The following is a 27,994-nucleotide window of genomic DNA, read 5'->3' as shown; positions in this document are numbered from 1 at the left end:
CCCGCCCCCGCGCGCGCCATGGCGGCGCCCTGGCTCAGCCCGTGACAGCAGGAGGCCGAGGCCGCCGTCTCCGGCCGCCCTCCCCCTCCCCAGCAGCGGCCCCGGGGCCCGGCTTTCGCTCCTCGGCGGCGCGGCGCGGGGGGAGGGGCCGCGAGGAAGCTGTCATGCAGGACCCTACCGCGGAACGGGGCGGTAGCGCCCGCCCCGCCGAGGAGAGGCGGGGAGCGGCGGTGGCGGCGGCGGGGCCGGCGAGCGGCGGGGCCTCCTGGCTCCAGAGGGTCTTTGAGGAAGTACGGGGCTCCTCCCAGCTGAGCGTGGCCCCCGCGGAGCCGCCCCCCGTCACGGTGGTGGCGGTGGAGCGGTACCTGGCCGAGGCGCCGCCGCCCGCCGCCCCGCAGTACTGGTACGACGTGACTCTGGCGGACGGCGCGTGCCAGGAGCGATGCTACCTGGCGCCGCGCCTCAACGGCCTGGTGCAGCGCGCGCACCTGCGCGCCGGCGCGCGCCTGCGCCTCACGCGCTGCTCCTACCTGTACGACGAGAAACGTCTCAACTATGGCTTCCTCTGTCTGGAGGGGCTGGAGCGGGTGGGGGGGCCCGGACCCCCCGCCGCCCTTCCCCGCCACCGCCCGCCGCCCCTCCGCGGGGACAAGAAGCATTACCTGCCGCTGTGGAACAACGAGGATCCCTACGGAGACATGTGGGTGGCAGACAAGCCCCAGGCGCAGGTGGACGTCGACGGTAAGCGGAGAGGAGGCGGCTGTAGAGGAAGGGGATGGAGGTGGAAACCGGCCCAGAGGCAGCCGAGCGGCCTATGGAGGCCTGTGCTGCTGAAGCCGTCCAAAGGCACCCGCAAAGATGAGAAGGCGCGGTTGCTTGAGTGTCTTGTGCAGCTGGGCCGAGCTCCCTAGTAGAAGTGACCCTCCGGTTGCGTTAGGCACCAATACGAGTGTGCCATACGTATCGCAGTTTAGGTGTTCGTGTTACTGTGAGAGGGTTTTTAAACTTTACAAAACGTTGACTGAAAATACGTAGCTGCGCTGCTTGCATGCAGTCTTCTGAGGTGTCAAAAACCTCTGTTCCAGTAGTGGTCTCTTAGATAGTCTGTGGGGCTGGAAGCTGCCACCCAAAATGCAGTCAGTGTTGAGGGGCTCAGGCCAGTCCACAAAGCCTGCTGAGGAGGCAGGGATAAGCAGGCCTTCCTCACAAGCGTGATGCCCATGTAGGCCAAGGCCTCTGGCTTTTGTAATAGCTCTTCTGCTCATCTGACAACGCTTCTGTGCCATTTTAAATGTGCCATCGCTCTTTCAATTAAAAAAAAAAAAAAAACAAAATCCTGTGTGCAGATAGCTCAGAACAGGATTTCATGGTGAATAGTATCAGAAAATGAGCCTTTTTAAATGTTAGAAACATTAAGAAAATACATGTGACATCCTGGCCTGTGCACTTTACTACTGAAAATTTAAATGTTCAATCATGAACACTCTTTTTTTTTTTTTCTTTAACCTCAGTCTCCAAGCTGACTTCTCTTGGTCAGCTGGAAATGATCTGGAGAAGCAGAGTTCACTTCCATCCACTTCTTGTGAGAGTACTGCACAAATCTAGACTAAGGTACTACGGGAAACCAGAGAAAAAAATGGATATGCCTTATCAGGTAAAGAGGGATAAATACATAGGTTAACACTCAAACAAATGGCTGTAGGATATTTGGAAGTCTTTCTTCCTGTATAGTAAGCACATGAAATTAAGATTTATGTTGTAGGTACTTTATATTAAAAATGCTACCTTTACAAAAAGATGAGCCCTTTAGAGTAGGAAATGGTGAATTTAGTGATCGTATGTACAAACTTCGGTAAGTGTGTTTCAGTTACTATAGTTCAATTGAGCTTTTTGTGGAAAAAAAAATATTTGGAGTTTTTAGTAGCTTAACAGCCTAAATATTTCTGGTCCTTATGCTTTGGAAGTTGGAGTTAGTCTGTCTTGTCAAAAAAAAAAAGAAGGCAAACAAATGTTAACAATTTGTATCCCCTAATTCTCTCACCTGGTGACTTCCAGATAGATTGTTTTACTGTAAAATTCTTAATGATTTTGCTAATGTGTTTTACTTGTGATATTTTTGTGTGAGCTTCTTGGAAATGGAGACAGGAGGTGTGGTGGGTTGGTCCCAGCCAGCAACTAAGCACTCACCAGCTGGTTATTTGCTCTGCACTGCCCCCTCCAGGGGAGTGGGGGAGAGGATTGGAAGAGCAAAAGCAAGGAGAAACCCATGGGTTGAGATAAAGACAATTTAATAAGGTGAAGGGGGGAAAAAAAAGGCAAACAAGTGATGCAAAGGCAATTGCTCACCACCTCTCACCAGCAGACCGATGCCCAGCTAGTCTCTGAACAGAGAGTTCTTTGGGAAAACCAGCATCCCATTTTATATCTGAGGATGATGTTAGATGGCATGGAATATCCCTGAGGTCAGCTCAGGTCAGCTGTCTCAGCTGCATCCTCTCCCAGCCTCTTGCCGGTCCGTAGCTTACTCGCTGGGGTGGCAGAGTGAGAAACAGAGAAAGACCTTGACACTCTGCAAGTCCTGTTCAGCAACAGCTAAAACATTGGTGTGTCATCAGCGCTTAGTCACAGATCTAAAACACAGCACCATGCAGGCTGGTACAAAGAAAATTAACTCCATCCCAGTCAGACCCTGTACAGGAAGGCAACACTTTTTATAAAGCACTCCAATAACTCATATGAATTCTTCCATGGGGAGAGACAGGTATGAAACCTCTTAACAAAGGGCTGTGGTGGTCCCTTATTGCAAGTTTCCATTCCCTTTGCACATGGAGATAAATCTGGGTCTCTATTGGAGGTGCTTCTCAGTAGCCAGTCTAGCTGATACTCCTAACTTTTAGGACAGTTCATCAGTCACGTTTTCTGGTATTGTAGAGTTAATACCCAGAGTTGATTTAGCTCAAGAAGTCAGGAGACAGATTTTACATGCTTTTTGCTGTATGCATTTCTTCTTTAGCTAGTGTTGTGTGTTGAATTATTGTTATTGGATAAAAACCAAAGGGATAACAAAAGATTCTATGATATAATGGTTTACTTTCAAGGATGCATGGCTCATGACTAATTAGGAAAATTAGAATGAACTAACAAGTGTTGTTTTGTATAATCTCTGTATTGAACTTGGAATAAGGAAAAGAGGAGCAAGAAGCAGCAGCAAGGGGGTAAAACACAAGGTGTTAGATATGTTCAGGAATGGTGATACATTAAAGAGAGCGGATGGTAGTATGAACGAAAGCAGATGATTGAGGCTGACAGGTGAATGGATAAAATGAAGCATTTTGATAGAGCTGAGTTGTTGGGGTTTTTTGCCAATGGATTGCTACCTTTTAAGACCATTGTAAGACTGTTTAAAATTCTTCACTGCTCACTGATCAGCTCAGTTATGGATTCAAAGTTTGCCCAGTTAAAATAAATCAGGTGGAAATCTTTGTCGTAAGAAAAACTTAAATTAAAAGATACTGATTTGCAATGCAGATTGTTATCTGCATTATTTTTTTTTTTCTTGAAAATTAGACTTGTATCATGTTTTGATGAAGAATGGTTAGCAAATGGTCCTGTAACGTCTCAACTTCCAAAATATGCTTTTTCTTCATGGGTATTTTGTAATGTTATTCTAAATACAACATTCTCTCTGATAAAGAAGAATCTTTTTAGTATTGGTTCTTGTGCATGGTATTTTCCCAACCTCCTCCAAAAACCATAGAGTGAAACTGGCGTCACCTACTATTACAGAGCACTGGAAAGATAAGAGTTTGGGCTGGGGTAGTTGTGGAACAATTCTTGTGTGGAAACCAGGGATTTCTTCAACTCCAGTATTCAGTACAAGTTTTGGAGCATACTCTGTATCTATTTGTAATCATCAGAGAAATTGTTCATGAGTCAAGTAGCTGATGCATTATCCAAAATAAATACATGCCAGAGTGATGGTAAATAAAAGATGAATGTATTTTGTCTCTTTTTTCTTTAGGCTTACTTTGAAGTTGCTGACGGTTCAGGCATGATGTCAATGGTTTTGTGGAATTCATTATGTCCTGAATGGTATAACAGTATGAAGGTTGGCACGGTACTACTTCTTGAACAGTATGCTATCAAAACCAGTTACCCATTTAAAACACAGCCAACCCCAGGGGATTCACAGATGAAGAGATTTGCTACAATTGGTTAAGTATTGCAGAAACCTGTTTTGATTCAAGGAAATATAGCTGTAAAAAGGTAGCTCTTCATAGAAGGAAAATAGACAGTGATCCATTGCTGAGACTAATTGATAAGGTATATGTCCTTAAATATTAGCTCTGAAAGGTGTCTTAGCATCCAAGTTCTTATTGTTCCGTGTTTATATTTGGATCATGTCTGCAAAGGTTATTGCCACTAAGTTAAAACCTTTATTTAAAAAATAAATAAATAAAAATCTAATCCCTCATTTCAAGTATTGGGTTTATAAAGACAGGTCTCTAGTACTGAATTTAAATGTGGTTCTACTTCCTGAAACAGGTATCGGTTGTGCACTGTTCACACCTTCCAGGTCACTGAAGCACATTGTCACCTGATCTGACTTTAGATCGTAGTGCATATGATCAAGGCCCAGAGTATCTGCAAAACTGCTCTGAATAAAAAGTTGCATTGATGATTGCTATCTCTGCTGAAACAGCACCACTGTGGGAGTGCATATATGAAGAATATTCCTTGGCTATGAGAAAGTATTTTCTTACTCGCAGTTGCATGGTGTGAAAGATACTGAAAGGAGCTATGCTACAGAAATACAAGTGCTGCAATATAACAATTGGAGATATATAGATAAATATATATATATAAAAATCAAACTGGATTTGGTCAACACTTTTTTTTTCTCTCCTACTTTGCTGAACATGATTTCTTTCCCCTTTTGTGCTTTTATACTCAGAACAAAACAACAGCCAACATTCAGAAAATTCAAATAACTTCCTTGAAAGAAGCAAATATGTGTGTTTTAGTGAAGGATGATGTATGTATAACTTATTAACGATGACAGTTTCCTAATGTGGTTGCTACAGTGCGCAAAAATAAACAATATTTTCACTGCTAGAAGCAGTGTATTCTCTGCCTAATTTATCTTTGCCTTATAGCCAGATCTTAATATTTGTGATAAGTTGGCAGGAGAGGGAAATGTTTAGCCAGGAATGGAAGTTTGTGAGGAAAGCTAATGATGATTATAAGCCAGCCTAGAAAACAATTATAATTGCCACACAGCCTTTCTACAGGAAAAGGACAGAATAAAATATGCCGTCTGAAGTGACTATGGGCAAATACCACTTCATTTTAATGGCTTCATTCACACAACACTACTGATTTGTGCAAGCATTTTGGGGGTACAAATGTTAAAGAAGAGATCATAATGGAAAATTAGGCCAGTGGGCTGTAAATGGTAATAGATGTGTAACAGAAGAATTAAAAGTCAGTCTATAGTAAAGTGCCATGGTGTTTTTTCAGACCGTAGATAAACTGTAGTCTTTGGTTCATATCAATGTATGTACAGTATCTTATTTCTTTTCTCAGCACAAAGATCAGAATTTTGTCTTAATATGAGCTTACAAAGCACATAATACCATGCATTGATGGATCTTATGCCCATATATCATCTAAGAAGAGTCTAAAGAGAACAAAATATCAAGAACATTTTCTAGAGCAGTTATAAAATCAATTTTATGCAACTCCTGATGCATGGGTGTTTGGTTTGGGGGTTTTTTTGTTCAGATGAAGTGAAATATAATGCTTTGCTAATTACTCCGATAAGATAAATATCTTTCTATATGTTCAATATGGGGCAATATTTCAGGTTTTTTTAAGCATACACAATGAGTGCTCCAAAAGTTAAAGCAATCATTTACACTGAATTGCTTAAGTAACAATTACGTTTTTCATCATCTATTTCCAATTTGTAATTCCATCAAATCCCAACTTTCTGGTGTTTGCTTACATTTTACAACATTTACAGATGAATGGTTGTAGATGAAGGGCACAAGGGAAAGAGCTTTCCAAATCAAGAGTTCTTGCAAGACAGTATGCTTCTGACATATTCCTAGATTTCTGTGAAATGAGTTCTGCATTGCTTGCTTCTGTGTGCAGCTGCAGCATTGTATGACATACTGAGAGGTGCTGTTTCAGGACCTAAAATCCTTGGAGCTTAGTTAGTACCAACACCTTGAATTTCACTGCTAGGCAATGTGAGCATTTCACAAATCACTGAATTTATGTGGTACTAATGAAAACTGCTGTTTTGAATAGCCTGGACTGACTTTAGCTTCTGAATCATCCTAGGGTATAGTCCTGAGTTGAGTATATGATGTCCATCTAAACTCAAAATGATGAAATAGTTTTGATGCATGGGAAAATTTTGTTTTCAGAATTTTCTCTGAAATACTGTCCTAAAATGCTGTATGCAAATCCACAATTGTCCTCCAAATACATTTCTAGAAAGCAGCACCCAAAAGAAAATTCTGAAGTAGAAGGTCTGATTTCAAGTACACCACCTCCTGAATGTTGCACCGCTAGGGTGAGGGGCTGGATATAATTGTGTAAACAATTGTATACATTATTAATACCTATTTAATTACTCTTCTGGGTGCATCATTTGAATAATCCCTTACCCAAACCCTAGCATCTTGTAGAAACTTCATCAGAATCTGTCTTTTTCATACCAGCAAGATTTGGCTTCTTATGAGAGAGACAATAGAGTACCACCTTGTGTATTCTAGATGCTGAAGCTGTTCCTCCTGTATTTTTTATCTGTTTGCAGAACCCCTTGCTTCTCCCAGTGCTCCACGATGTTTGTTATTCAGCATCTAAACATTCTGCTTCCTAAATTAATTTTTTCAAGTGCTATAGAATAGACATGAGAAGACATTTTGTTTTCCTCCATGGCATATTTCTATCACATTAATAACTATCTGAACTGGTATCAGATGTGGAAGTTCTCATCTGCTAGTTCTGTTTTACTTCATTGTCTGCAAGTCAATTTTAGATCTTGGTGACATTTGAGAATGAAGCTACCATAAAAAGTACTTTGGTTCTCATGAGTATTGTAGTATTAATTTCTGTTGCTCCTTTTTAAAATGTCTGGCTGGATCAGACTAATGGGCTCATGTAAGGAGTTGGAAAGTTTAACATTGCTCAGATTGTAAAATTGTATTGTTGAATGCTGTACCTGAATTCCTTACTTTATTTTGATGGAAATGTCAGAGGAATTGGTTAGTAATTTCACAAGCAGTGACACAAAGTTGGAATACTTCATTCAAGAAACTTTACCTTGGGTTTTTTTGCAGGGTTGGTTTTCGGTTTTTTATTTTTACTATTATTTTTTTAAGTTGTATTCTTGCCTTAAATGTTACTGACTTTTTTTTTTGTGTGTGTGTATGTTAGAAATCAGCCTTAATGTTCGAGATCCTCCTACTAAAATCAGTATTATTCCAGAAGAAATGGTTAAGCCAGAGTGGGGATTACCTGAAGTTAAATATCGGTTTGTCACAAGGTAAAACAGAATCTTATTGGTTGTCAGGCTGAAACTTAAATTTCACAACATTACACTGAATGTTAATTGGAAATGTTTTTTGAAAAGTTTCTGAGAAAACTTTATGTTTCGTTTTTAATAAATACTCACACTTTTGTTCTGTTTTGCTTTTAGGTCAGAACTGGATGACTTACCAAACAATCATTCCTGTGATGTTATTGGTCTTGTGACATTTGTAGGAAGGGCTGAGCGAGCAAGAAAGAGAGGTGTTTCTATAAATATGACTTTCAGAATTTATCAAACAATTTTAAACTTTCTGAATAAATGCTTATATGTTTTTCTTAATTTGTTTATATAGAACACAGTGAAGACTTCTGGCTCTATCGCTGGGCACATGCCATTGATGGGACCTCAGACCAACCGTTCATACTGGAATTATTTGCAACTTCGCAGCCAGATGTGTTTGAACGTATTCACCCAAGTATTGATCTTTATAATACTTATTAATAATGATTTATAGTGTTTTTCTAGTTGGTTGCCAATTTCAAATTCTGAGTATAATTGCCCCTGAATAAAAAATTGCCATGGTTTATCTCCTCAAGGAGATAGTAGCTAATCAGAAGTTAAAATTTAAAAATTTAAAAAAATAGTTGAAGTATTTGAAACCCTTATGATATTGCAATCTGCCAGTTAGTCTAAACAAATAGGTGGGCAGCTGGGCCTGGGGCTCATCTGATCTTATTGAATTCAAACAGAAACTTAAGTGAAGCACCTGGGGCAACATCTCTTGCATCAGAGAGGCAAATAAAGGTGGCAGCTGGTCAAATCTATTACTCCTTTTGTCCTATAAATAAGTATTTTTTTAATAGACAAGAATAATTTAAGAGGATTGGAGGAAGGGAGAGGTGAAAGTGGAAAAGCTTCATTTCTTTGAATAAATATTTTTTTGCCAAACAGCAGTCATCACTCAGCTGTGTTAGTTATTGCATGTGAGCGAAGAGTGATGAATTTCAAACTGGGGAATCCTTAATTAAGGATTTTAAAAGAGCTTTAAATATTTCTTCTTGCCTTCTTTCTCTTCTCCTCCAAGCACTCATCCTTCCATTAACACTGGTTGGTGTCACGTGCATTTTTTATATCATATGATGCAGGACCAGCTGTACAACCCTGTTAAGATTATGGCCGCATTCATCTTGTGTGTTCTGGGGAAATGGCAAAAAATGACATTCCAGTGTTTAACTGAGATATTAACAGCACAGTGAGTTTGTACTCTATTTAGAAGTTTTGCAGTAGCATGTCATGATTTCTTGTGCTTTCCATGATTTTATGCTTTTTATTCCTAAGAAACACAGCCATCTAATATCCATATCTTTACAGGTTTTTTTCATTGATATCCTACCTGATGAAGTATCTCATGTTTTAGTCCTAATATATATGCTAAAATTTCCTTGCACAATTATTAAATTGAAAATTCAATTACATTTCCATGTTGTAATTTATAACGGAGGCTCAATACATGCTGAAGCATTTGTAGGGTTAAGAACTAGAATACCTTGTTTAGAGCACTTATTAATCCAGTGTGTGTCAGTCTTGACATTCTGAAGTCAATGAAATATCAGGAAAAAAACTGAAGTTGTTTTGGTTTTTTTTCCTCCAGTGACATATTTGGTGTGTACACAGATGAGAGTGGTACGGGACCTCACCGAGAATCCTTCCAGCACAATTTACCTTACAACTTCGAATGAAAGTCAAATATTCATTACAGGTAACTTAAACTAGTTTTAGTTTTATGTAGTTCTTATCTTACTTCTTTGGAAAGGATATTTTCATTTTACAACAAAAAAATCAGTGCATAGCATTAGTTTCCCTGTCAGAAATTACTTTGAGTTAATAATGAAATACCATCGCAAAAAGAAGGCGGCAGATTGCATTCTTCTGAGGCATTCACAGGAGTATCTTATGAAAAGTACCTAAGTATTATTAGGTTAAGTCATATGTTTATTAATTCTTTCAGAATCCTTTGATAGTGTAGCAATGCAGATTACCACTTCCTTAAAAATGTTAAAAATCACTTGCAGCTTTTCTGGCTTACAGATTTCCTTATTACAAAAAAAAAAAAAAAAAAAAAGTATAGCTGTCCTAAATTTATCTTAGCTAATCTTTTTCACCAAATAGTTGGAGAGCTATTATGTTTCATCTTTCCCAGTGTGCAGGGCCCTTATGCAGACCACATGGTTGGGAAGGGATGTGGTGCTGGACTGCACTGAAGGAGCGTTCCTTCTAGATAGTCTCGTTTGAATACTCCCACCTGCAGTTACAGTACTCATTACAGTCCTGTGAGACTGTACATTAGGTACCACCAGTCAGCATGTCACAGGCAGGAGCAGGCGCAGCTGTTTATAGTATATTTGCCCTTGAATCAGGAGGCAGATTATAGCAGTGTTGCGGGTGAGTGATCTACTGGCCTAATTGCGAGGGAGTATAAGATGTAATAGGAGTGTCTTTCCTGTGTTTGTTTATTGAGCTTATTTCTTCTGTGTTCCTAACATATCAGTCACCCAGTTTGAATCTTTCCACTGACAAGTAGGAATAGAGAAAAATATGTGCTAAAAAAGTACCTGAACATAGTTAGTTCTATGCACGTGGTCTTTCCTGACAAGCTGGGTAGGGTGTTCCGTGCTTAACTGGACTAGCAAAGCAAGATAGTCTTTTTGTAAATAGGTTTTTAATGATCTAATTTACTCCTAAATGAAGGGTTTGAGAGGTTGGTTTTTTCCTTTACTTTTCTTCAGTATATTTTGTGCTTAATTTTCTAATTAAATACTTAAGCTATCCCCCACCCTACCTCTAGTTCATGTTATGTCTGTTCGGGTCCTAAATGAGAACTACAGCAAACCATTGGATAAGTTCTATTTCAGTTAAAGGTTAGACCTAAACCTGGTCAGATTACAATTTATTTGATAAAACTGGTATTTAGTCCATATCTTGTTTTAAACCAGCCAACAATGAATATGTACCTTGCCCATTACCTGTCAGGGATAATCTTTGCTGAACCCTATGAAGTTGATTTATCTGCTCTTTCCTGCTAATAAAACAATTTCTGATAATTTTATTGTTTCGTATGCTCCTGTGAGAAAGTATTCTAGTGGTGTTTTTGCTAGCTGTTTTATTTCTTTCTATTACTTAACACTTGTCTAATTTTCAGTGTCAAATGCAAGTGTTAGGGAATTCAAGATACTCATTTCATAAAACACTGTTGACTACTGGAAAGATGTCTTATGTATTCTCTAGTCCAGTTTTTCTTAATTCGTTCTTTCTACGTAGTGTTCAGGAGAGTTTCAAGATGAGAATGGACGACAGTAACCTGCTTTGGTTTTGATACCTGATTTTTTTTTTTTTTTTTTTTTTTTTTAAAGGGTGGCACAAGGGCCAGCCATACACCAAGGATACCAAAGTGAAAAACTTCATTCAGTGGACTAAAACACAAAGCGAAGCTGATCAAATGAAGAAAACTGTCATTGGTGGCTATTATCCTTTTCCACGACCTCCAAATAACTTTTTGAAATATTGTAAAAACAATAAAGGTATCTTACCCTCAAACATCTTTAAGATTTGTAGCCTTTTTCAGTTCAAGCATTTAAAGCATGAGTTAAAAAGCAACACACTTACTATTAGTGATTACACAAATTTGTAATGTCATTTAAGAAAAACTCCCTTTGGTGACTAAATGTTTCATAGACTAAATCCTCATGTTACGGAAAGTATCATGGCACTGTTAGCTGCAGGAGAACTGTAGCAGCTTACATGAGCACCAGATTTGCCCAGCAGTTTTACTCTGAATATTGGGCTAAATCAGAATTAAAGAGAGTTATACTGAAGAATACAGTGAATTAAAAATTTCACCTAAAACAGAAATTGTAAACTCTGATAATGCATACTAAAAGATGCTTGTGAGCTAAAATGTTTATTTTTTTTTCATGTGATATGAACAAAAAGATTTTAAATTCTTCAAAAATGTAATTTTAAATCAATTTAATATTTAACAACAAATTATCTTTTCTTTTGAGCCTTGCATTCAGACATTTTGGTATTGTGTTTCCTTAAAACTTGTTTATGGAAATTTCTTTTTTGCAGTTGAATCAGTTTTGAAAGCCATAGGTGAAACAGGGAAAGAGATTGAAGACTTGCACTACAGAGAACACAAGCGCATTGCTGTTCAGGGACTAATTAGTGCCATAAGATACATCAGTTGTAGCAATGCACCTGAAGAAACCTCAGGAGTAGAACTTGTTCAGGTACAGTGTTTTGAGAATTAATGCTATGGCACTTAAGCAACTACGATCGTAATTAGAATGCAGAGTCTTGCATTTAAGTTCAGAACCTAGTTACATTGTCTCTTGATTAATTTTGTTTGCTATTTTGAAGGCAAAATTTTTGAAAGTCCTAATTTAGAACTTTTTAAAAAGCGATGATTCACTGCTTTTGTGAAAGTTGTTGACAATCCTCCATGAAACTACATAACTGTTTAGAAGTTACTAGTTTGACTGACTGGATAACCTAATGTAAAGTAGAATGTGGGAGAGTCAGCTACTGCGACATGCTCACTGTCACTTTCTAGACAGAAGTTACCATATTAATATGATTAGAAGATAATTTCTACTAGATATAACATGACTTTCAGAAGGTGGGGTAAATTGTTCTGTTCCTTTAAAAGTTACTTTAAAACTCACAGGTTTTTGAGTTGAAAACAATAACTTTAAGTGCTTTGAAACTCTGTTGTTGCAGAAGGATACTTCTCAGTCTCTTGAAAGTTCTGCTGTGTCCAAAGAAGACTGTGTTCACAAGGGAAAAACCACCAACCTTCAAAATAAAGAAGTTAAGTCTTTTGTGGGGCCACATTGCACTCCTGGGGAACATCAGCACCAAGCTCTACTGTCAAAAAAGAGTTCAGTCAAGAGAAAGATACCACGCAGATTAAATACAGATGCAGAACAGTAAGCTCTCTTCATAAATATGTAGTGGATCTTCTAAAAAGTTTTTCTGGAAATCAGTTCAGAGCCCAGGCCATAGAAAATATATAAGAAAGCTTTAAAAGCGTATGTAGTTTAATCTTTGAAAGGTAGTTAGGTCCTTTTCTAGCATCAGGTGGTGACAATTATACTGTTCAGGCTAATGAAAGAATGATTAAAATAGGTATCTGGTTTGCAGTGCTCTTTTCTAATTAATATTTATGCTACTTTGTTGTTAATCTCACAGATTTGAAATAAAAGTAGTTAATCCTTGAACCATATATAGTTTAGTGACATAGCTGTAGAACAAGCAACAGTTACAGTGATGTGAGGAACTAAAATGTCTTCACTGAAATGCAGAATCAGGATCTGGCATACCCATTCCTTAAGTTCGAACATAGTTATTTTTTTTCTTTCTGGTTAATGGAATGTACTGCATGTAGCTGTAACTTGCTGTCAGAAAGGCAAGTTGATGGTGGTCATGTGCTAATCTAACAGCTCAAAATAACTTGTGGTACTACGGCTCTGCTTGTGGTTGGATTTCATGAAATTGTATTGCATCTAGTCAGACATAGACAAAAGATAGCAGCATGATATAAGGAAATGGAGTAAGACAACATAATTTGTCTGATATAACTGTATTAGGTTCAAGATACAATATCTGCTTGTATAAGAGATAAGGTTTGTTTTACCTGAAACAAAACCATGCATGGTCTTTGCTTTGTGTGTTTCTATTTAACTAAATACTGTAAAATAAAAGTGAATTTCCTATTTTAAGGGGAAGTGCGTCTGTTACTCCTGTATCATCTTACCCCTATTTCACACGGTCTGCAAGAAGAAAACTTGGGTAAGTCATGTGAAGTTAATTTTGTTAAATAATTGCAATGATGAAACAAAGATATTTGAAGAGAAACTTTTACAGGTCAAGAATCTGTATGGAAATGAAATGAAAGAACAGATGAGGGTAGAGTTTAATATTTTCTATTCACTTTCTCTGCACTCATTCTAGTTCAAATATATTGGATTATTTTATTCTGAAGCATAATTTTGACTGTGTTATTAAAGATTTTAATGTTACTAGTGCTAGTTAGCGAATATGTAGTAACAGGTCCATCATGGTAAGCAGAGTGATATATGTAGTCTGTTTCAGAGAGATTACAGTTCAAGTAGGAAAGTCAAAGGTAGGAGGGAGGGATGCTTGATTAGCAAGCAGAATGAACAGTGTAATAGCAACAATGGATTTGCTAGTGGTCGTTGAGCTATGCATCGTCCTTGGTGCTACAGAGGTGTAAGTGTCGTTGTCCCTGAGAAGCTACTTGGCTCCTTCCACTACCTAACACTCAGTCTTTATTGAGCTAGGTTTGGTTCTATAGAGGGATCTTTTCAAAAAAATCCAGGTAGGAATTTCAAATCCAGAGCCCTGACAAGTCTGGAACCTAATGAAATAACTACAAAGGGGAAATTATTAAGAAAACTGAACGAGTGTTGATGTTTGCTAGTCTGGGGTAAAAAGTGACTTTCCTTCGTGCATTTTGTTTAAGGGCCATAAATTCTGGTCATTTGTTCCAAACACAGCTTGAGTAACTTGAATGCTTGAACTCTTTGGTGTCAGTAACTTTGGATGTTTAGAGTTTTTGGCAGCAGTGATTTGGGCTTGTTTCATGAGTACCTATGCTCCTCAGTTGCCTTGTTAGTTTACTCTTAGCACCTCTTCCCTCTCCACTAAAAGAAAAAATCATGGTGCTAGGGATATAGCAACAATAGTAATGATGGAGTTGACCATTCTGCTAGTATCACTGCTCTACAAGCATGCCTATTTTCTTGAAAAACATTTCTTGAAAGCTAATTTGCAAAAGCTTTTTCTGTGGGATAAATGAGGCTCTTTTGAGCCACATATCTGTTGTTTCCTCTGGTCATCTTGGTAGTTACTGCATTTTCTAGGGGAAATGGTTGCCTGGCTCTGCAGCCCATTCATTGAAAGTGTGACACCTGGCTTTGAGGTCACATCTCTGCAGGTGGTGCAGGAGTTTGCACGGAGTTGTGGCACAAATCCATAGGAAAATCAGGAGGTTTTTTTGGAATGTGAGGAATCCTATTTCCTTTCACTTGATGAGAAATGTTCCATTTTTTCTTGGGGGTGGAGGGTGGGAAGAATGTTTTCTCCCCATTTCTTAAAAGTGAAGCAAAAAGTTAAGGCATGTTTACTTTGTTCTCTGCTTTTCTCAATCTGCTACTCTCCTCGCTACCTGTGTGTCCACTCTATGCCATTAGTGCTAGAACCCCAACTAAAGGAGGAGAAAGTCTGTGTTGGATTATGGAAAGCTGTTTCACTCTATATAATTAAAAGGTAACTTGTGTGTTTCTGTAATTAACTATGAAGTTGTGCTGAATTCTCCAAATTGCAGAAGAAAAATAGAAAGTTAGCCTGAAGTACCTTAAAATTGCATTGTTTTCTGTTCTGTTGCTTAGAAGCAGCAGAACGTCAGCTCTCACTGAAGTATTTTAATAAGTTGATGAAATAATAACAGTAGAGATATATTTTGAAGTACATATTCTGGCTTAGATTATTTTTGCATCAAGTATTTTGTGCAGTTTTTCAGCATGTGGTTGCATTTTTTTAAGTTGTTTTTTTTTTAAACAGTAAAAGCTTATTTTAAGGCTCTTTATCGACAGCCTCAGTTCCTACATTTCTGAGGTAACTTATTTATCTGATTATTACGGGTTTCAGAAAGAACAAGGTAAGAGGATACTGATTAATATTGTTGTTGATATTTATATCCTTGCTAGTAGAGGCATTCAACATAAATGTATTCTAAGCATTTAATATACCCCAAAGCAGTTTGATAGTTTATTGTGAATGAGAAAAGATCAGGAATTTCAGAAAGGCTTGTTTTTATGTGGAAATGAAAAAAAAAATCGCAGTAGTTTTCTTAGCATTTTAATCTTTGTAAGTTTAGCACTGCAGTTACTGTGGAGTTGCTGGTGCGCTACATGCTCACGTTCTGCACTGCTTGAAAGTAGCTTGTTTGTATGCTTCTATCCTTGCAGTTTCAATTCTAAATGTTTATGTAACTTACACCCTTTTCTCCTTTTTCCCTCCCCTCTGATAAGAGCTAAGAGATGGGGATTCTATAATATGGGGAAATTCAGCTTGAGGTTTGCACAACTGAAAGTTTCACAGAATTTGATGTTTCCATCAGACCCCTTTTTCACATAAATCAGAATTTTTCAGGGAGAAATTGGTAGATATCAACAATCAATTTGTGTAGACTCGTCAAATTAATTTCTCTGTTACTTGCCATGGTAGATGCATATACCATAATGGTGTCATGACAGTTGAGTTAAGTTGATTTCAAACCAATCTATAAAACAAGGCTTTTACCAGTTATGTCAGTGAGTGGGATGCTTTGTTTTGGTTGTTTTGAAGCACTTGAGTCCCTTGCATCATTTGGGCACAGCTACAAGTTGTAACTATTTGCTTTCTTAGTTCTTTTTATCCCATTTAGTCCCAGTGCTTAGAAAATAGGTGTGAAGTACTAGACCTGCTTATTTTCCCAATATTTTCTAAAAGTATTAATCTGCTATCTATTTTTTATTAATGTTATTTTCATTGTCAATACTTTAAAGTAAAACAACTGAAAAGGTGAATACCAGTTCATCTGTAAATACTGCATATAGGCTTTTTTTTGCAAGTGGGCATCTGTGAAAAGGGGAGTCTGTGGAAAGCAGGCTGGGAATAGCAAATTTGTCATGGCACAAGTTCTCGTAAAGCTGGCGTGGGCAGAATAGAACTGTGGGTGTTTTGGTGTACAACAGCCACAGCATATTGCAGTCAATGGAAGGATTTGGGTTATCAGGTGGCTTGCAGACATACTGGCTGGCAAAGACACATGTAAACTGTGTGTATAGACAAGTAGGTTTGCCTTAGGAACCTAGCTCAAGTTACGCTGTACACACATCAAGCACAAAGCAGTTCTGTAGGAATAACATGTCAGGCAGGTAGAAGAAATCATCCCAGCTACAGATCTGTGAAAGATGTTGGGAAAAATTGTGACAAGTTATTTTCATGTTTTTCGGAGGCTCTATTAGCTCTAAATCAGACCCTATTCATGACCAAAACTAGATAATTTCAAAAGAAAAAGAAACCATTTCCATTATATCAACTTGTCAGCCGTGTGACTTGGTTTAATCCTCCACTTTAACAAAGAGGGAAGTTGGCATGTATCTAACTTGACATGTTGATTTCTGAGCAAGCCTTTCCTAACATTGTGCTAGATTTTCATGTCTCTTGTTTTGAGAAGTCCAAGTCTCGAAACTGAGAATTAGTTTTGTGGGCATTAATTTTTAATTAGACTATTTTTGTTAATACTTTTGAAAATGTCTTCTAATGACTTGAAAATGTATTAATACAGCTGGTATGTAAATGTTTAATTTATGGTTATGCATACACAGTAATTACTTTCCATGATGGCTCTTGTAAAAGGAATTAATTCTTCATAAGATATTATTTTCATGGAAACATTCTTTTGTCTAGAAGTAATGCCATAGGAAGCACAATGTAATTACTGAATTATCATTTTAGAAAGAGACAAACTTCCCTGCTGCCTTTCGTCACAAAACAAAAATACCACTCCACAAACTTAGATATGACATCTTGCATGTATCTTTCTGAGATTGCCCAGGACTGCAAAATTAGAAACATATACAAATTTTCATTTACCGACATTTTCAACACAATTCTGCTCAGAAGCTTGGGCGGGTGGTGGGAAGCCAGTAGGGTCGTGCTGGTTTAAAGTTCTCTGCGTGGCAGCTTTTTTCGTTTACAAAATTAGGTGGCTGAAACTTCAATTGTGCAGTCTGTGCTGCTTATGTCAGGATTCTTTTGTTCCTATAGAGCTGGAGATGATAAGGTACCTCCAGTACTTAGCCCACACTATGATGATAGTGCATTTCATAAAATGCACTTTCATAAAATGTACATACTCAAAACCCACAATGTATTTCCTTTTATCTTTTCCCTAGATTTTAGATATTTTCCATTTGTTATGAAACATTGACATGAAATTTTCACGATATATCCTAGTATGAAATGGGAAAAATTGAAAAAAACTACCCTATAAATCCTTATGACTGAACTACAGAATGTCCTGCTAAACAGCATATTTGTCTTTGATTCCTTTTTCACTGTCTATATTGTCCCTGTGTATTTGCAGTTACAATGTTTTATTAGTAACTACTTTGGTAGTCTGGAATTTTAATGATACCTTAACAAGGTCTTATGTCTCAGTTGGGTGTGATGCAAGATAATCAAGATAGTATTTTTCCTAAGTTTATTCAGACGTCATGGTGAATTTATAGTAAGAGGAATGGAGCAAAGAAGAAACAAATAAATGGGCCTAAGAGCTTATTTTACCATGTTGTGGCTGCAGTGTAACTGTTACATTTTTCTCCTAATAACATCCTAGGTAATTAATTAGAGATTGTTACAGAACAGTTGCTTACCGTTACTTCAAACTTTCATGGTTAAAAATGAAAGTATAACAAAAGTCTAGTTTGCTTGATTGAACTGTTTGCTACAACAGGGTAGTATGTCCAAAGGAAAATGTGTATTTGCAATTTCTCTATCATTTTGTATTCTGGACTGATGATGCAGCTCCATTCATGCTTTGTTTTTGACTGCTGAAGGGTGCTGATAGGAAAATGCAGCAGCATGCTGTGCAACCGTTTTTTAGAATCAAGTCATAAACCTGTTGGCCATCTGTGATGTTCAGCTTTTACTGTCACAGGCTATTTCTAGTAGATGCCCAGTAGAGGGCAACAAACACTGTTTTTTCAGTGTAAAATACTTTACCATCTACTTCATAAAGCAAAGAAATACAGCAGTTCTTGTCCTAAGCTCTTCAAACTGATTTACTGAGCCTAGTAGGTCTCATTATGTCAAGCTGCTATATTACAAGTCTCATAATATGAAACCAGGTACTAGTGCTCGCTCATTTGAGCTTGTATCATCACTAGAAATCTGTCAAGGTTTGAACTTTTGCTGCAGAGTGTTTGAGGTTAAATAGGTTTTAAATATATGTATACTATAACTTTCTTTTTATAGCTTGGATGAATTTCAACATGAAGATTTTGTGCAAGATAAAAATGGACAGGCTGTATCAGACAGTTTACAGTACAGCACAGGTACGTTGCAAATAGTTGTTACATTAACTTTAGGAGGTTTAAGCCTACTTCTTCTCTTCAGGTCCAAAACAGGCAACAAAGATATCCTTATAACCCTTGTTTGTCAAGACAGCACTTCTGTACATCTGGCTGCACCAACCTCTAGGGAGCCACTGTAGCAACGTATTGTTAATGTCGTTCTGCTCAGTCATGTCCCTGATGTGCTCTAAAGGATGGCTGGAAGGACACTGTTGGGCTGTATTCCAGTATGGGGAATAAATTCTCAGTGTTGCTTTATCCAATTTTTAAGTTAGTTTTGTACCTCAGAAGCACGTAGTAGCATAAGACCTCACATTTTCTGTTGGCAGTTTTCTTGCTAAAAGTGATCTGCATGTGATAAAGTTGTCCTTCTCCGGGAAGGTAGCCCCAGAGCTATGTGAGTACCTAATTAAAAAGACAAATGCAATATGTGGGGAGGAAATGTATGAAACATACAAGCCAGTAATAAGAATGATGTTCGGTTTAGGGATTTTTCCAAGTTAATATTATTTTTTTTCCTTTTTTCCTCTGCCATTGAAAAATAAACTCGTGTTCCATGCAGTTAGTTTCTTGATATCTATTTTTGGATGAAGAAAGAAGTCTAATTTGTCAGTTGTCATTATGTGCAGCTTGGTCTGTTTTTTATTTCATGCAAATATTTTGACATGTTTCCCTCCTTTCGAAACTAACTGAATATACTCTGAGTCATGTTATTTTATCTAAAAGTTCGTCTACTACTACTAGCATCTGTCCCAACTTTAACATCTGCCAATTTATATCTATAGCTATATTATGTGTAATGTTGTCCATCCTTTTATTTTTGCAAGGCTGCAGTTCATCTTAATTTAGTAATGACCACAATAGGTTGTCTTTGTAGCCTATTGATGATGATCTACTCCGTTGTGCTGCTTGAAAGCAATAGAAATTACAGTGATTTTTCCCAAATGCTGAATTTATTAAGAGACTGAAATGATGAAGAAGCTTTCAAATTGGAGAAAAAATTGTACAGGTAACTGTTTAAAGTGAAGTTTTATTCCAGAGAAAGAGCACCCTCAGGTACTATGTAGAGATCTGTTCTTCCAAAGTAAGAAAACATATCCATAAGCAAGTTTGATACTTTATTAGTTGTTAGTCACCAGTGAAATATCTTGTTGCTTTTAAAAACAAGAAATCAGATTGAGTGTTCTCACCTGAAACTATTTTTACAGGAGTTTCTGGTAGCTGTAGTGTTTATTGTGCTATGCTGTTACTCTCTCTAGAATTGTTGGGATATTGTGTAGATCTCATATGATGAATGCATGTATGTGGTTTCAATGAAAAAAAAAAGGATCTGAAGATGTACAGTGAAATACATGCCTCATTTTTTAACTGTAGTAAAGAAATCTTGCATTACTTATATTTAGATACTTTTATTTAGTTATTTATATCTAAAATACAGATGTATTTAGATACTTTTATTTTTAAATTAAAATATCGTTTACACTGCTATTTCCTCACTGCGTGTGAAACCCTATTTAACTTCAGTTGGCTGATACTTTGAGTGTAGTCCAAAATAAATGAATCGGTCTCTCATCTAATGTAAGTATGCAATAATTATACGAATTTGTTAGTAAATGTAGCTACTAAACATATGCACATATTTTTCTCACATTACGTCAGTCCTACTGACAATATTATTAGTCTGACATCAAATACTAATTGTTTAGCTGATGCTAGTTTTATCTAAATAACAGCATGTTTATATTTTGCTTAGCAAGCCTACTAATTATGGTGCATGTATCAAAGTGAACACTTTTCTATGTTGTGTTCCTTCAGATTTTGAAGATACTTTTTTTTGCAGTATTCTAAGATTGTATATCAATTACTTACATGTCATATACTCATTTTTCCATTTACTGATATGCAGGTTGTAGGTACCATATAGAATGGAAAAGTGTTGCTCTGAGCTTCACAGTGTTGTTACTATGGTCCCAGATAGAGCTTTTTAAAAAAAAAAAAAATACGAGCAAGGGAAACTACCCTTAGCTGCCTTTAGAAGCTATTTATGGGAACATGAAATATACAGTAATTATACAATAGATTTAAAAAAAAAAAATCCTTCTGCTAACTGAACTCAAAATAGGGTTCATCTCAATTGCTTTTTGTGGGAAATCGTATGTTTAAATGTTCACCATAGCCATTTTTATAGTTTTGATGGGTTTAACGAAGGAAGTAGTCTTTGCTGCCGAGAGGCTCTCTGTAGCTAGAGGAGTTCAAACATTTGCCTTATTTTTCTTCTAAAGCGCAGTCAGATTCTTAAGTTTTAGAAAGAGAAAGGGTTTTTTTTTAATCCCACTACTTATATTCTGAAACTTTATTGTATTTTATTTGCCAAATGTTTAGTAGTAAGTCTTCATGCTTGTAGAGAATCCTGTAATTCTCCAAGTAACATGGTGAGAAAAACCGTTTCTTTGTGTAGCAGCTTCCATGTGCCCCTTTATGATGAATTCCAGTTCTGTGAGAAAAATACTGCAGACTGCTTTATGCAATCCAGAGCACACTTTTCAATTTCATTATTAGTGTCAATTTTCTTTAAATCTGCTGTCCTTTGTTCTTTAATTCGGTGCAGCAAAACTCTTATTTCCCTTGTTGTATGTTCTTGCATATGTTGTATCAAGTCTGTCTGTGTACATTCTGGTTTCTTCGTTTTTGAACATCCTGATACTCCTTCATAGCAATTATGACACTAAAAAGAAGTAAAGTAAAAAGCACATGTTTATAGAGAAATGTCGCAGTGGATAATATACCCAGTTCAGAAGGTACTTGATGAGAAGTTGTTTCACAGGAGGTGGAGGAGATACAAGGCTATACTGGTAATATTTTGAAATGAGATTTCTGATAAGCTCAAAAGCTGGGGTTTTACACGTGCCTTCAAAATTGGAAGTGGTGGTTATATAAGCTTTTATCATTAACAATCCTCTAGGTACATGTGATAGGAAAGAAGAATGGCGCTATCATTGACTGTATAGCAAGAAATTTTAAATGTAGCGTCGTCCTCAATGTAAGCACATAGCTGTTGTGCAAGGGATGGAAAAGTTTACCTTCACTTGTACCCATTTTAAACTTGTTTTCCTGGCTTCTGGTTGTTCATTAAACACGTTATGTGCTCTCCAAAAACAAGCCATGATGATGCTCTTCATGTGGTAAAATAAGTCTTTTTATACAAGTATAACCCCTAAAGTTATCAGTTTACTCGCATTCCAACCCAAGTTTGATCCACTGTGTTGTACGTTTCGAACGTTCTGCCATGTCTTCATAACTGAAATATTCTAATAAAAATATTTCTCATCTAGCAGAGAAGTGATATGATTCTAGGAGCATGAATATTTTCTGTGTTTATAACAGACCGAGAAGGAATGAGTGATATACCTGAAACCGAAGAAACTGGAGGAACTTGTGATTCGTGGCAGAGTGACCTGTGGGCACAAGTGAAAGACAAGTTAATGAAATATTTGCATCACAGCACAATTTTCCCAGAAAGCATCCCACGTAAATTTGATTATGTGCACAAAGACTTACTTATGCAACAGTACAACCTTCATGCAGCAGTGTATCAGCAAAAAGAAACCAGAACAGATAAAAATATCGATGAGTTTAAAAGTGCTAGTGGCCTTGGGTATTATGAAGTGACAGTTCTGGGTAAGTACCTGGTAGCTCGGCTTCTAAAAAAGGTTAAGCCAGAGCACTGTAAGATCTTAGCTCTTTGCTGCATTAACCTGACAATGACCTGAAGGTTTGTCAGAAACTGGATAGATTTCTCTAAATTAATCCATTGATTGCACGTTTAAAAAAAAATTATTGACATTTTGTATTTTTGTTAGAGTCATGACTTAGGATAATTTTTTACTGGCAAGCTGTAATTCTCATTAAAAAATACCTTTAAATGAAATAGCTGAATATCTTGTTTCTAGTATCACTTTTCATATAATTGCAATTTTGTGTTTAGGTTTATGTGTATCATTTGAAGAATGTATCTAGTCCTTAAGCTATTGATTATCACAATTAGAGGTAGGTCCTGTTCACTAGTTCTACCAGTCTGACATAATCAGGTAAATTATTCAATTGCACTTGATTGTCAGCTGGCTTTCCTGCTGGAGAGGTATTCATCGGAAACAAGTCAGTGTTCTTAAAGGGAAAAGGACAACTATAAATGCTTCTTTTGAGCTTTAATCTCTTTGAGTTATTTTTTGAGTACTGTTGCTCCTAAAGTGCCTTTTTTCCATGCTAGAAAATTAAGGGCTGTATTTTAGCTGTACTCATCAACTGCTCTCTGCTCCTTCTAATTAGCACAAAGCGTCAGTTGATTGATCCTTATTTGATAAAACATAAATATGCAACTTGATGTGTATCTGTTTGTTAGCATTACTGTGGGATATTAATCTGTTTGTTTTCCCATTAAAAGGAGAAGGAAATGGCCTGGCTTAATGATGCTTTTGTTAAGTTCCTGTAATTTAAGTTTCTGTTATTTGCTAAGGGCGACTTGCAGAGAAGGTGTTTGAATATTTACAGTCGTTAGAATCCTTACAGTATAATACTCAAGACAAAAGTAGCACAAATACTGCACCAAATACTGTATACACTGGTTATAAAATTAATTTATCTGCCTTTGTCACAGCGATAAAGATAAAAAGGAGTGTGAAGTGGCTTCCAGTGTTGGTTTAATATTTTCTGAGCTAACACAATTGTTAGACTTAAATCACAGTACATTATAACATCCTATCAATTTGAATGTGCTTGAGTATAAATATATATACATATATATATTGAAATGTATTTTTAGACATCAGTTATTAATGAATGGACAAAGAGCAAGTAAATAGAAATCAGTGTTCAGCCTGCAATAGTTCGGGTTTTAGAAAAAAAGGAGAAATGGTGCATGAAGTTTTTAATGGGCTTGAACGTAAAGTTTTCTGCTAGCAAATATTTTTTTTTCAACAGGTATAAACCATGATGTAGCAATAGATGTTGCATTTCTTCCACTGTTTTGTCCTGAAGATCCTCACTTATTTCAACTAGAAGACATGGAAAATGATACGTTGTTGTCTTGCATGAATTATATCTCTGCATGTCAGCAGAAGACCACCAGCAACGGAAGGCCTTGTGACATGTTTCGACTTTCAAGTGAGACTGACTTTTGCTGACATCACTCATTTATCGTTTCTTGTTTTATTTTTCAGTGCAAGAGTTAATCCTCTTTGGAAATCTCTGTTGTAGGCCAGACATCGTTCACCTCTTCAGTGAAAGATATGTGAATTCTGTGTGCCCACCTTTAGTAAATAGATGTAATACTGAACTTTCAAGGCAGTTTTTACTGGAACTGTTCTCATACTCTGAAGATAGTATTTTAATATCCAAACCACAAACTCATAAGGGACCTAGACAGTATTTGCAGTTATTTGTTGATGCAAAATTATAGCGACATAGAAGTCAGTCTGTGTGGCTGAGTATGTGAATATTTGGCTTGATCTGCTTTGAAATAGAGTGACACAACTGTCAATCAGTCAATCTGTTTCACTGATGTCACTTTGAACAGCTGCTTTAACACAGCCTACAGTACCTATAAACTGAAGTATTTCCCTGCTATTGAATTATTTTCCTTCAGATTATGCTTCTAATTACTGGCACCTCACAACAAGCATGGTGAACACTATTAACGTGTATCATACTGCCAAGTGCTATATAAGCGTCATGTTTTCCCGCATGTTTATATGGACAGATCTGATTTATTTAAATACATCGTTATTTTTCCTTGAATAATACTATGAAATCTGAGAATCACCAGTGGTTAAGTAATTCATATTTCAGCTTTTCCATATCTCAGTTCTGATGCTGTCATTTTTAGTGACTGAATTTACTAATAAAATTCTACCAAAAAAATATAAATCCCAGTGGGTCAGCATTTAAGTTAGAGTGCGGTTTTTCACTGAAAGGAGCTTGAATACATGCACGTTGCTGGATGGAAAACAATGTCAATTCAGTATATCTTTTTACTGTATATATATTAAATCACCTTTTCTTAACTTCTAGATGAAATTGTAAAAGCAGCGATGGATCTAGACGGCAAACATGTTGTCTGCATCTTGGACATGTGTCACTTGGGTGATGATAAGGTGGAAGTCTTTCTGAGCAAAATCTACAAGACAGTGGAACCTGGTGTGCTGGATGCGGTGTAATTTAATAACTTATTTTTCAAATTTATATTGTTCAAAAGGAGGGAAATAAAATTGCTGTAATTTGAATACACCCTCTACACATTGCACTTTTCTAGAACTAGCAGACGCAAATGTAAAATTATGATTCGTAGAGAAATTGTAACAGTCATCCATGTAACTGAGAGGGATGATTGTTGCCTTTATTTTTTGGCAGTCTTGAAACAGATTACACAATGTCTTGGTCACTTATGTTCAAGAAGGATGAACAGGCAATACAGTGAGCTTGTCTTTTGATAGGATACCAAGGAGTTTAAGTATGATCATCATCTCTCTTTCTCTGCCTGTGCACATATATACACAGGAAATGTATATGTCAGGGTGAGAACTGAGAAGAGAGGCGGGCTTTCCCAATATTAAAGGCAATGTTTGCAAAAGAATTAACTGGCTGTGATATACATTTAGGGTGGAAATTAGAATAATTTTTAGGATTGGAGCTGTTATGTTCTATAGTGATCTTTTAGTGGGAGGTACTAGGGGTAGCCTAACTGCTCTTTAGGCTTGAAGCTTACTGTGTTTGTGAAAGGGATTGAATACCGTGGTGCCTTTAGTACTGGGGACTGGACCCAGTGGTCCAAGAGGCCACTTTCAGTTCTTTTTACCTGAGCAAGGTCAACTGCTGTGTTTTTATATGTCTGCTTTTGTATATACAGTGTTGGGTAGTGAGTGTAGCACTCAAAGGTTTTTAACATATTTTATTTATTAATTAAAAAAAAGAAGTATTTAAAAAAAAAGGAAACTTTGTTAGTGGAACTTGCTTCTAGCTTTGCAAGAGAAAAACTGTCTTTAAGGAGTGCTTAGCATGGCAGGATACACAGTTTGTCACAGCATTAGGGTTTTTTTCTCTTGTTCACCGCTGACCCCTTTCTTTTTAGTAATAGCTGTACTGTGAGTTCATGAAGGAACTCAGCAGCTGCAAGAAGCTGCTGCTTCCACAAGAGCAAGAAACTCTGAAATTCTGTCAACTTTTTGCCTATGTACTAAGTAGCACCTGGCTTCTGCTGAGTTCAGAACCAAGTCCCGCTTTTTCCCCCCATGCCAAACAACCTCAAATCATTCGTATGACTGGATCCTTAAGAAATTATTCTCAAGCAGGAGCTAAAACACGTTGCTATTTGACATCTTGTCCACGTGAAATGCTGGTCTCGGTTCAATTCTTTGAGAAGAATGGATTCCATTATGGAAGCTTGCCAATTAAATGGTACCACTATTGACCAAAGCCCACAGAGTTAATTTATAGGAACAGATTTATTATTTTGTGGAAAACTTCTAGGCACGTTTTAGCAGCCTGTTGGTAATTGGGGAGTATCTCTTTCAGCTAGTAGCTCACTTGTCTGCCCTGGGGACAGTGTACTTTGTCTTCAAGTACTTCAATTCTGTACCCTAACTTCAGTTAATGGTAATTGAAGGAGAAATGTAATTGTCTCAATTATAGTACAAGTTGAGAGGCAACTTCAGATAAAAAGTAAAAGCCTTAACATTCTGAAGAAATTGATACAATTATTCTGTCTCTCTAGTGTGGTTTACAGTTTAAAAATATATTAATGAGAAAAGTTTAACTTAAATTGCACAGGGACTGAAAATTAATTAAATGTGACTATGTATTGTATGTTTATATTTTGTGTGGATCATATAGTATTAGTTCTAGAGCAATGTTTGTCAACCCATGCCTCTCAGAGCATGTTGTAACCTTGCCTCAGAAGGCAAAATGAAAACAGACCAGCCCAAGAAGAGCATGGTGTTGCTTGCAATATGTTATTTGTGTAATTTTGTCGCTCGTGGCTATGTGAAGATGAGAGGCCATTGCTTTAGAGTGAGAGAGATAAGCACCAGCACTTCGTGTACCAAACTGAGCCATGCTGACTGTGTCAGCCGGTATTTTTTATTTAGATACACTTCAGGTCGAAGTCTAATTTTAATGAAACCATTATTTCTAGAAGCAATTTTAAAACTAATTATCTTTGTACGAAAGTACTGACGTGGCTAGCACTGACACAGAGCCGCTCTGTTCAGTTGTTCCAGCCTCTCCATCTGTCCCATGCAGGAGAAATGCAGCAAAGGCTGTTTGCCGCATTGCACTGCTTACTACACTTTAAACATGTAGCATTAATCATTTCATCGTCCATGTTAGGACTTCCTAACTCTAAAAGAAATATCAGAATGATGTGGAATATGTCTAATATGCGCTTGAGACTTTAAAGTATGTGATTTTATTTTACAGAAGTGTTGATTGAAATTTTTCATGGCAAAAGCTGCGAAGGAGAGATATTTACTCTTGTGGAATGAAGAGCTAATGTTAGAAGCACAGGCTCTCTGTGTGCTGCTAGAGAATATTCAATGCCAGTAGTAGACTTGGAATTTCAGTACTCTGGGTCATTCTGTAGAGGCACTTATCCCATCCCCATAAGTTACACTGAACTTTGTATGTCAACTTCAGTTTCTGAAGTGTTCCAGTGTTAATATGTGGTTCCCTCCACTCTGTCTCCCTCCTCCCTGCCAAACCAGCACTGTAGCACTGGGGAGGAGGTCCTCTCTGCAGAGAAACTACTTGCTGTTTTATTTCACTTGGTGTTTATTGACACAAGTAGAAAATGAAAGTATTTTTGATCCTGAGTCTGTCAAAGCATATTAATTTTGCCATGTTAAACCAAGATACAGAATCTTTACTCCTGCAAAATGTCATAGGAATCACCTTTCTTGCTGCTGTGTATTGCCACTGCTAAGGGTAAAATACTATTAGAGCACATTTCCTAACTGTAGAATTCATACCTGACCAAAGAACTGTACTCTGAAATCTTACATTTGCATGTTTCTTATGTTTCCAGCATTAATTTCAAAGAAAATCAGAGGAGAGTAAACTGTATGTAGCTAATGGTACTTTTGAGTATATAAAACTTGCTAAGTCATAGATCTTAGAGGTAAGATCAGTTTTGAATTAATGTGATGTAGAACTAGTGCAACATTGCGAACTGGAGAATGTAAATAAATGAATTAATATA

General features: G+C 37.2%; 1 protein-coding gene across 3 annotated transcripts; it reads left to right on the top strand.

Moving 5' to 3' along the window:
* The first annotated feature begins 1 nt into the window (after nt 1).
* On the top strand, nt 2–27,994 carry RADX (RPA1 related single stranded DNA binding protein, X-linked). Of its 3 annotated transcripts, none has more exons than XM_075763487.1 (15): nt 2–741; nt 1,512–1,654; nt 4,022–4,214; nt 7,450–7,558; nt 7,712–7,803; nt 7,896–8,018; nt 9,195–9,302; nt 10,954–11,121; nt 11,672–11,832; nt 12,323–12,413; nt 13,324–13,393; nt 18,650–18,729; nt 22,132–22,425; nt 23,725–23,907; nt 24,814–27,994. In XM_075763487.1, the coding sequence occupies exons 1-15, from the start codon at nt 165–167 to the stop codon at nt 24,957–24,959; spliced, it is 2,538 nt and encodes an 845-aa protein (XP_075619602.1). In that variant the 5' UTR covers nt 2–164; the 3' UTR covers nt 24,960–27,994. The 3 variants fall into 3 exon arrangements, with proteins under 3 accessions (XP_075619602.1, XP_075619604.1, XP_075619603.1); XM_075763489.1 differs by having other exon boundaries at nt 12,323–12,531; nt 13,325–13,393; XM_075763488.1 differs by lacking the exon at nt 24,814–27,994 and adding an exon at nt 22,733–22,794 and having other exon boundaries at nt 12,323–12,531; nt 13,325–13,393; nt 23,725–23,859.

The sequence above is a fragment of the Balearica regulorum genome, chromosome 11, assembly GCF_011004875.1.
Source record: "Balearica regulorum gibbericeps isolate bBalReg1 chromosome 11, bBalReg1.pri, whole genome shotgun sequence".
Classification (NCBI taxonomy): Eukaryota; Metazoa; Chordata; class Aves; order Gruiformes; family Gruidae; genus Balearica; species Balearica regulorum.
Note: the sequence above shows the minus strand (reverse complement) of the source record. Positions and strands in the feature narration are given on the sequence as shown.

What these genes read in the sequence shown, in the direction of transcription:
- RADX (XM_075763489.1), top strand. Translation starts at nt 165, where the DNA reads ATGCAGGACCCTACCGCGGAACGGGGCGGTAGCGCCCGCCCCGCCGAG. An exon ending in ATATTGTAAAAACAATAAAG is followed by an intron (nt 11,122 to 11,671) that starts GTATCTTACCCT and finishes TCTTTTTTGCAG; the next exon opens with TTGAATCAGTTTTGAAAGCC. An exon ending in TGACATGTTTCGACTTTCAA is followed by an intron (nt 23,908 to 24,813) that starts GTGAGACTGACT and finishes CTTAACTTCTAG; the next exon opens with ATGAAATTGTAAAAGCAGCG.